The sequence below is a fragment of the Lepeophtheirus salmonis genome, unplaced genomic scaffold, assembly GCF_016086655.4.
Source record: "Lepeophtheirus salmonis unplaced genomic scaffold, UVic_Lsal_1.4 unplaced_contig_4431_pilon, whole genome shotgun sequence".
In the NCBI taxonomy this organism is placed as follows: domain Eukaryota; kingdom Metazoa; phylum Arthropoda; class Copepoda; order Siphonostomatoida; family Caligidae; genus Lepeophtheirus; species Lepeophtheirus salmonis.
Genome location: NW_027294340.1, coordinates 28633 through 38666, shown reverse-complemented (window position 1 = coordinate 38666; position 10034 = coordinate 28633). Strand labels below are relative to the sequence as shown.

At 37.1% G+C, this 10034-nt stretch overlaps 1 protein-coding gene across 1 annotated transcript; it reads left to right on the top strand.

Annotated features, from left to right (window-relative positions):
* Positions 1-6692: 6692 nt before the first annotated feature.
* LOC121131325 (uncharacterized) lies at positions 6693-9763 on the top strand. The gene is made up of 2 exons (XM_040726806.2): positions 6693-8498; positions 9051-9763. The coding sequence occupies exon 1, from the start codon at positions 7364-7366 to the stop codon at positions 8405-8407; it is 1044 nt and encodes a 347-aa protein (XP_040582740.1). The 5' UTR covers positions 6693-7363; the 3' UTR covers positions 8408-8498; positions 9051-9763.
* Positions 9764-10034: the final 271 nt, after the last annotated feature.

Below are 10034 nucleotides of genomic sequence, written 5' to 3'. Positions count from 1 at the left end.
ATAAATATATGTTATGATGTATGTAGGGAATCAATCGCCAGATTATCTCCGAAGAACTAAGTAATAAATAAGGCAGTGTGCAAACGTACTACGTGATTCTTATTATCAACCCTAAACTCCAAAACAACAACTTAAGGTAGGCCTAATAGTTATCCCATTGATCACAGCGGTGTTCTCATTTGACTCCCACTAAATTGTATCCTGAGAAGGAATGCTTATCAAATATTGATCTTATATTAATCCAAACTAAAAAATATAAGTAAACTTTGTAGTAGCCTTTTCCACGATTGCTAGAAAAGGACACTACAAATTGGCGCAGTCGGTAGGATGCTGTCAGTCTTGAGCAACTTTTGCTCTTGCTTTAGTTTATTTTTGTTATCGGCCGAAAATCGCAAATGTAAAGTAATGTAAAAGTAGATTTTGTAAACATCTCTCAAGATGTAAGTACGGTATAGGACCTAATATTTGAAAAGCCTCCCGAGGAGAACGGTAGTGACGTAATCTTAATGCGGTAGAGGACAGGGCAGGAAAAGTTTCTCAGTATTCCTTTAAAGTAGAATCAATGCGCAAAATCACTGTCCACCCTACAGTTTAGTGCAGTAAATTTACGGAGGGTAGTTATTAGATCTGACTGTAGATTTCTTAAAGAAATATGTAATTAGTAACCCAAAAAAATAAATTTAAGTCAATGATAAAATTTAATGTCGGTTAAAAATTATTGAATTATCATGTGACTTAAGGGGAATGGGATGAGTGGGAGTATATAGACAAATTTATATATGTTATCTCTTTTGTATAATTATTTTGTGTTTATGTATTCAATTTTACATGTATATATTTATGTATGTGGGATCGAAGAATATAATCTGACATACATGTTCACTCCGTGTGGGGCATCTATAGCAGATATATATTTGGAGATGAATAATTAAATTGAAGGTTATATTATTAAGACGGAGGGAATAAAACTACCTAAATGCATAAATGCAAAGGAAGTCTTTACACATAATATAAGGAAAGTAAAAGTAAAAGAACACAAGGGGGTAGAGATAATTAGTAGACTCATGTATCTATATATGTTTCTTTAGACTAAGCTGGGGTGAGACGAATAGTGATACGCCCATTTGATTCGCGTTTTGATTCTGAAATAAGTTTTGATTACGCTTTGAGGTCAGGATAAATAGTAAATCGCTGTCTTGCCAAATTAAGTTTTTATAAAATTACTGACCTATTAGTTTTAACAATTTAAAGGACAGAAAATGCAGGCATCAGGCGACAATCTCAATCCATCGAGGTCACAGACCTTAACCAGGGAGCAGCTAAAATTGTATATTGGCCAACAGGTCAATAAAGCATCAAAACAATTTCAGGGGAACCAAAAGAACCCCCTGAAGGCGTATGATGGTAGTACTGACTTCCATTACTGGAAAATCGGTGCTTTGTCCCAGCTGAAAGATACAGGGGTGGATGAGATTCTCATGTGTAAATGGACGGCGGAGGCCATGTGTGGTCCCGTGGAACAGACAGTCCGGCACATAGTCATGGACACATATTTTACCTTTGACGAGAGTTTAGGGGTCCCCCTGGAGATAGTCAAGGGCGGAACACATTTAATGGAGCGGTTAGACACCGCCATTAATAGTGTTGGGGGAAAGAAGAGGCGATGGCGGCCTTCCAAATGAGATTAAGAAGCAGTTTTTGCAGGGCCTGTTAAATAGGGTAATTGCAAAAGCTACTAGGAAAATAAATTATGACCATCCTGAGATGACGGCAGAAGAAGTGCTTCGACATGTAGAGCACTATGAGAGGGCGGATCAGGTCGATTATGTCGACCAAAAGGTATATAAGAGGGATTGGGGACGAGCTGTGCCAAGTAAAGCACCCAATGTAAATGCCCCAAAGCCCCATTACGCCATGGTTGAACCCATGGAGGTAGATGCAATAAGTCTTCCCACGCAAGGAGACCATTGCTTGATCCACCCTCAGGGTCGTCACAAAATGAAGGATTGCTTCATAGTAAAGAAGTATAAAAGGGAGGAAGAAGAAAGACAGGGCGCTACTGCGGCACCGAGGTTTAAACAGAAACCAAAGTGTTTTATCTGTCAAAAGGAGGGGCATATTAAAAGAAATTGCCCCTTGGCTAAAAATAAGCCGGAAACTCCTAAGGGGGAAGAACCCCCCTTAGGTATTATTTCCCAAAGCGACGCCATCGCGGACAGCACAAATACCAAAGGGGATATGACGCATCCAAAAGACTTTGGGGAAGAAACTACAATGAGCAAATTTGCTGAATCGAGTTTAGCAAGCTTAAATCTGCCAGGTAGTCAGCCAATTTGGTTCTGGGCCAAGTTGGGTGGTATGCAGTTTCAGGGATTAGCAGACACTGGAAACCGGGCACTCGATCTTATTGACGAGGCATTATGGAGGAGGTCAAATACTTGCAAGGACCTGAAAAAGGCGGACATTGTAGTGGGTTCAGTAGGGGATAATAGGTTAGATATTATTGGTATTCCTACTGAACCGGTTGTAATCATGGTGGAAAATTTAGAAGAACCATGGAAGATAAACCCCCTAGTAGTTCGTGGGCTAGGGGTGCCATTTATACTATCACTGAAAACTATGAGACAGCTGTCCATATCATTAGAATTAGGTGAGGATATCATTGCTGGGGTTGGGACTAGCGGGACAGAAATTCGGTTAACAGAATATCTGGGTTCTGACGAGGCAATGGAACTTGTCTCCACTTTAATGTTAATTGACTGTGAAGAAGTTGCTGAGGTAATTATTACTGAGAAGACGGTAATTCCCGTAGAGAAGACGGTAATAATTGAGGCTACAGCCAAAGGGTACAAGGTAACTGATGACGGCACATCAAATATTGTATGGTTTACAGCAACTGAAGAAGATTGGAAAATAAATCTTGAGTCACAATTAACAGAAGTGAGGATGACGAGGCGGGGCGATAGTCGAGTAAAATTAGTCATTTCGACTGTTGAAGAAGAACCCCGGCGGATAGCTCAAGGAAGAAAAATAGGAACTATCCGACGATTGAAGCGTTACATGCCAACTCATGAAAATTTGTTAGCTTCAATGGAGATGGAGAAAATCTGCCCTCCATCTGAAGAACTTGAAAAATTAGACCCTAATATTAATTATTCACTAATACTAGATAAATTGTTCCAATATATTGGAAAACCTACTAAAAGAGTAGCTAGTGAGGCGGAGAAAATTAAAAAATGAAATTAATATTATGTTTGGGGGGAGAGTTCGAAAGAATGATTATCTGAGCGGTAATGAACGGGCACTAGTAGAAGAGTTATTATATAGATTTTATGGTATATTATCAAAAGACTCCTCCAAAGTAGGCCGCACGGAAATATTAAAGTTTGCGGTGGATACTAGTGAAAATGAACCGGTGAAGGCGAAGGTTAGACCTATGAATCCAGCTGTGAAAGAAAGTTTTAAAGCAACTTCAACAATGGATTGAGGAAGGAATAATTGAACCGACCATAAGTGAATGAGGATCAGAACAAGTTAACAATTGTTTCCCCATTTGGGACTTATAAATTCCTTCGGATGCCTTTTGGACCCAAGAATGCGTGCGGGACATATGCACGATTAATGCGTCAAGTTTATGGTCCACAACTAGACCGGCGAGGACTCCTCAGATTCTTTGATGACAATCTCATCTTAGGATGTACGTTCATGCACTATGTAGATTTGCTGAATTTATGCTCAGGACTGAGAAGGCTAATCTCAGGGTAAAGGCTACGAAAACAGATTTGTTTACGCCTATGACGAATTGGTTAGGGCACGAGATAGGGGGAGGACATGTTGCTCCGGCTGATAGACTAGTAGAAGCTGTTCAGCATTGGCCTATTCCTGCTAACAAGAGGGATCTCCAAACCTTCTTGGGCAAGACCTCTTATTATCGTAAATTTATAGCATCATATGCTAAAATAGCTGAACCAATTGCAAAACTTCTCCGCAAAGATGTAGAATGGCAGTGGGCTAAGAGCCAAGATGAAGCATTTAATGAATTAAAGAAAAGGTTGCAGGTAAAACCATTATTAAATACCCCAGACTTTTCAAAAGAATTTATTGTAGAAACAGATGCTTCAAATTTTGCCATTGGCGCCGTGTTAACGCAAATAGGGGATGATGGTAAAGAACATCCGATTGCGTACGGTAGCAAGTCCCTTAATCAATCACAAAGAAATTATTCTGCAACGCAGAAGGAATTGCTAGCTGTAGTCGAGTTTGTAGAACATTTTAAGTATTTTATAATGGGAAGAAAGTTTGAAATCAGGACTGATCATCAACCTTTACAATGGTTCATGAAATCAGTTGCGCTTACTGGAATGTTACACAGATGGAAGGAGAGGCTTATGGAATATGAATTCGAAATTAAGTATAAGCCTGGAAAAAGAAATCAGAATGCTGATTCTTTGAGTAGAAGACCCACCATGAAGAAGGTGTAACGGAAGAAAGTAAAAAGCCCAATGAATATGATTTCAAACTAATGAAAGCTATAGGCAAACCCATTGCAAATGTTGCTGCGGTAACAACTCGACGCAGGAAAAAGAACTTGATCAAGAACAAGAAAGGATCAAGGTAATAGAGCAAGAGATGATTGAGGTACAAGATAAGGGAAAAGAAATCAATGAAAACGAAATTGATGATATCTCAACAGATAAATTTATAAAACTAGATTTTTATAGGTCACAAAGTGATGATACTTGCATGAAATATATTAAGGGTTTGTTAATGAAAAACAAAACGGTTGAGGAAATTAAAGCACAAGGTAATAAATTATTGTCGCGGGAAATTAAAGCTTATCTTAGAATATATAATCAATTACATTTAATTGATGGTAAATTGTATATGAAGGATAAGGAAAATGGAAATATGAGAATTTGTGTACCGGAAAAAGATATACGTACAGTTATTGCGACTGTACATGTACATCCTTTATCAGCGCATCCTGGAATGACAAAGTCAAAATTATTAGCTAAACAATATTTCTATTGGACAAATATGGATAGAAATATTGAGGATGAAATAAAAGGTTGCGAAGTCTGTGTTTGTGCAAAGGAAAGGAGACAAAGACCATTGGAAAAAATGGGACAAACTTCTACAGCCATCAATGAAAGATTCCTTGTATTTTACATGGATTTGATGGGTCCGATGTACAACGGTTATGCCAGTGATCCTAAGTATTTAATGACAATCACTGATGCATGTACTAAATTTCCAGAAGCGTTCCCCTTGAAGGAACCTACAGTTGAAAATATTTGTAAGATATTATTAACTGAATTCTTCCCAAGGTATGGAACGGGTATGAAATTAGTAACAGACAGGGGTTCACAATTTATTTCTAAATTAATGCGACAGGTGTGCGATGAGTTAGGAGTCATTAAAGCAGAAACTCAAGCTTATCAACCTCATACTAACCCGGTTGAAAGATTAAATAGGGATATTGGACAAGCTATTAGAACATTAATGGTCCAAGAAAATATCCCTGATAATAAATGGCATAAATGCCTAGGGGAGCCTTGGCTCAAATAAGGTTCCTAATTGTACCGAGGTTAGGGTATTCTCCATTTTTCTTAGTAACTGGAGCACATCCAGTGGTTCCTGCAGTTCAATTAGATTCAAATATGCAAAATGCTCCTACATCAGTTAATGAACTGGTAAATACAGTTACTGATGCGTTAGAAAAAGTTAGAGTCCAACAATTTGAAAGTCATTTAAAGAATAGAGAGGCTTATAATAAAAAAGTAGTCCAACAGGTAATTAATGTTGACGATGAGGTGTTTTTGTGGGCACCACAAACTGACAAGAATCGTAAATTGGCTACTTATCAAAACGGACCATTTAAGGTTCTAAAGGTAATAAACGACAGAATGGTTGAGATTAGAACAAACAAGGGTCCTAAAAAAGTAGCTAAGGACAGACTACGGGTAATATCGGGAAAAGATATTTCTAAAGAATTGATTCCCTTTAATACACCTCTCTATAGAACAGAAAGAAATAGACCTTCAGACTCTAGACTAACGGAAGAGAACGAAAGTAATAATTTAGATCGAGTAATTCAATTTTCATATCCTGATTCTCCTGAAATTCAAACAATTCCTAAGATTTCTACATCCGTAAGTAATAAAGATATAGAAGATCTTCCAAAAAAAAGGGATGATGAGGAGGAGAATGGAAAACAAGAGGATAAAAATGAAAATGGTAATATGGATGAACTCGAGGAGGCATATATGAGTGAAGCAGGAGCGGAAGAAATAAGAAAAGAAGTAAAGAATATGGAAGAATCGCCCAATAAGATGCAAGGATCTGTTGAGAAGAAGAATAAAAAACGAAAAGCAACGCCTGAATATAAACAGAAGTCAAAGAAATTATTAAGTGCCGCCTTTGATGAACTAGCTGCGTTGCTAGATGGGAAAACACGCCCTAAGTCATATAAAAGGAAACCAGTCAGCCCCACGCACAAGGTAAAAAGGAATCGCGTATAGAGTCAAGTGAAGAGAGTGAGCTGGACTGGAGTGAAGAAGAGGAACAGACTGAAAGAGAACTAGAAGATACAATTAATACTTCTGCAGATATTCCACAGGAGAAAGAGGGCGAGGAAAATAGTTTTCCTTAAAAGGAATAAGTAATAAATATTTAATTGTGATTTGAACTTTAAAAAAGAAAAGAATTAAATATAATTAAATATGAAGTTACTTATTTTATTATTATCACTTACTTTTGTGTTTGAAGTTCTTCAAGTTAATTCAGAAAGTGAAATTATAATGGAAAGGAAGAACTCGTCAATTCTATTCGAGGAAATGGGTAGAGTGGGAACTTCAGTACAATTGATAGAGGTCAGGACGGAATTACCAATGGTTAAAATCAACAGAAGAATTGAAAACGTCCTGGGGAGTATGCATGCTACAATTAAGTATATGAACATTGTGCGTATTCCCAAGTCATTGACGAATGCTCTACAACAAAGAATAGAATATATCCGCACACACATGAATGAAGTAATGATGTTATGTGGGTATAAGAATGACGGAAAAACGAAAAGGCAAGTGATAGTGGGCCTCGGAGTATTGGGAGGCTGGATGCTTAAGGGGTTGTTCACAAAGTTCTTCTCAAGTGATGATCACTCAAGGTATGAATCAGAGATATTGGATACCTTGGCACAGCAAGAAGAAGAACTAAGGGCAATCCGTGGAGCAATAAGAAACTTAGCCACAAAGTATGATATCCTTAAGAATGTCACAATGATGCTTCACAATCAGCTACAAGAAGTAGAAAGGGTTGAAACAATGATAATGGTGTTGACAACAATCTCAGAACAGATCAACAAATGGATCAGGGAATACAGGCTGGTATGACCGGGAGATTAACACCAGACTTGTTATCAATCAATGATGTGGGGAAGATCTTGGATATGGTAAAAGAAAGGAATCATGATGGATCAATCAGTCCAGTTGAAAGTGAGAGTATTGGGAATTTTTACTCTCTGCCTGTGCAACTGGAAAGAACGGCAAACGGATTAGATGTGGCGGTTCGATTACCCTTATATTACAAAGATAATCTATACGAGTTATATAAGTATAGGGAACTCCCGATGACAATAGAAGAAGGAGTTCGGATGTCATATCGATCACCAATAGGAAAATATTTAGTGATTGATGACATAAAGGGTATTTATAAGGAAATTGAAACAGATGAATTAGTGGATTGTATTCATATTGAAGATATTCGTCTGTGTCCACATTTAAGGTTGTTCAGAATTGGACAAAATGGTTGTTTGCCTGCATTGATTCATGGTAACTTTAAATTGGCTAAGGGATTATGTGACATAATGTTACATAAATCGGATGACGTGTTTGTGTCGCAAATCAACGATGGAAAAATATTCGTGGATGTGCAGAAGACACAAAGGATCAAAGCGTCATGTACAAGTGGTTCTGGTAGGACAACAAAACGTCGAGAAGCACTTGGGTCCGGACAATGGATGATCACATTGCGGAATGATTGCAATGTGAGGATTGGTGATTACTTGATTGGAGAAAGACCAGTGACAAGTAAGATCAAGGTGAGGGTCGTGGAAATGATGATTCTGGATGAGGTGGAAGATGTTATTGCGGATTTAAACCTCCATGAAAGCTGGGTTTATGGTAATGGACAATCAAGCCTCAAGGACAAGCTAGAATTATTGACGGAACCTCAGAAAGCAATATCTATAGACAAGTTGAGGATAATGGCAAGAACTGCCAGGGTTGAAGAGAATCGTTTTTGGATATACGGTATAGTGGTTATTGAAACTTTATTAATCATTATATTTTCAGGATTCTTTGTGACGTTGCTCTGTAAGGTACGAGCTAGAAGAGCTGTACAGGAGTGAGTTAAATCCTGAAGGGCCGTATATCGGGAAAGAAAGACGAGGTCGTCTTTTCCTCAGGAGCATCTGTAGTATCACCAACTGGATGTATTATGTATGATGATGTGAATGATAGTTGTTATTGTATATATATATTTATCAGATTTAAGCTATCATGAGTTATTGTTATTTTGATATTATGTTTGATGATAAATGATGTGTTGAGAGGTTTATTGCTGAGTTGTGTGTCTGGATATGATACGCGTATGATGAGTAATCACCAAGGCCAATCATCACATGCTGGGAGCATGTGATGAGGTGAATTGGAGAGTTCTAGAACAACTAGCATTAGACCCCAAACGTCTATAAATATATGTTATGATGTATGTAGGGGAATCAATCGCCAGATTATCTCCGAAGAACTAAGTAATAAATAAGGCAGTGTGCAAACGTACTACGTGATTCTTATTATCAACCCTAAACTCCAAAACAACAACTTAAGGTAGGCCTAATAGTTATCCCATTGATCACAGCGGTGTTCTCATTTGACTCCCACTAAATTGTATCCTGAGAAGGAATGCTTATCAAATATTGATCTTATATTAATCCAAACTAAAAAATATAAGTAAACTTTGTAGTAGCCTTTTCCACGATTGCTAGAAAAGAGGTTATAGTTGTGTGAGTATATAATGTCTCTTTTAGAGCTGATTCCATTTGGATGGGGGCATCGCGATAGTCTTTGGGAATGCTCCATCAACGATGCAGACGATATACAGATTGATTTGACAGAAGATCAAGAGAGCAATTTAGTCAAAGTCCTTGCTCAGACTGATATATCTTCCGATATTTTCGATGAGTCCCTTCGGTATAATGGTATTGATCGACCCATTCATTCAATAAACCCTTCAAGTCCAATCGAGCAAATCTGTGGGGAATTCCAGGATCCAGAAGAAAAAGTCAAAAACATTTTTATGAGCCAGACTTGACCTATAGTAGCCGTGTAATTTGATTAACTCGGCACTTCTACACGATACTTTTCTTTACTGATTTTAATTTTCAAATGCATTATAACTTAAATGTATACAAGCAGTTTCATATGTTTTTTAATTGTTGATTGATATATTTTTGTTCATAAGCAAGTTCCTCATAATTTATTACCTCTTTTTATCAAATCAATACACAGCACCTATATTTTATCTCTTTTCCTTCCTTTTGTGACGTCATTTTCCTACTATCATTCCTATTCAAAAACTAAATACTTATTTATTATGTATTCCACGTCTATTCAAATTCCTTATCCATCAAGGACTAATTATTTTTATTCATTTTGTAACAATTCCCTGCTTGGAAGAAATAAATAAAAAAAGGTTAAAAAATCGATTTCAAACTTTTATTTTTGTTTTTATAATTCTTTATGTGTTTATCGCCCTTAAAACAATATTGAACACAAACTAGTAAAACAAGAAGAAATTCCCGATATTTAAATACCAAATGTGTACTTTATAAATATAATCAATCCATTGACTTTTTTCGGGAAATGATGGGTCTCACATTGAGATACTCAAAAAACACTAGCCATAGTCTGGACACTTCATTTGATAAATAATACTTTGTTTATATCCGATATGGTATTTTAGATAAAGTATACTTA

What these genes read in the sequence shown, in the direction of transcription:
- LOC121131325 (XM_040726806.2), top strand. Translation starts at nt 7,364, where the DNA reads ATGGATCAGGGAATACAGGCTGGTATGACCGGGAGATTAACACCAGAC.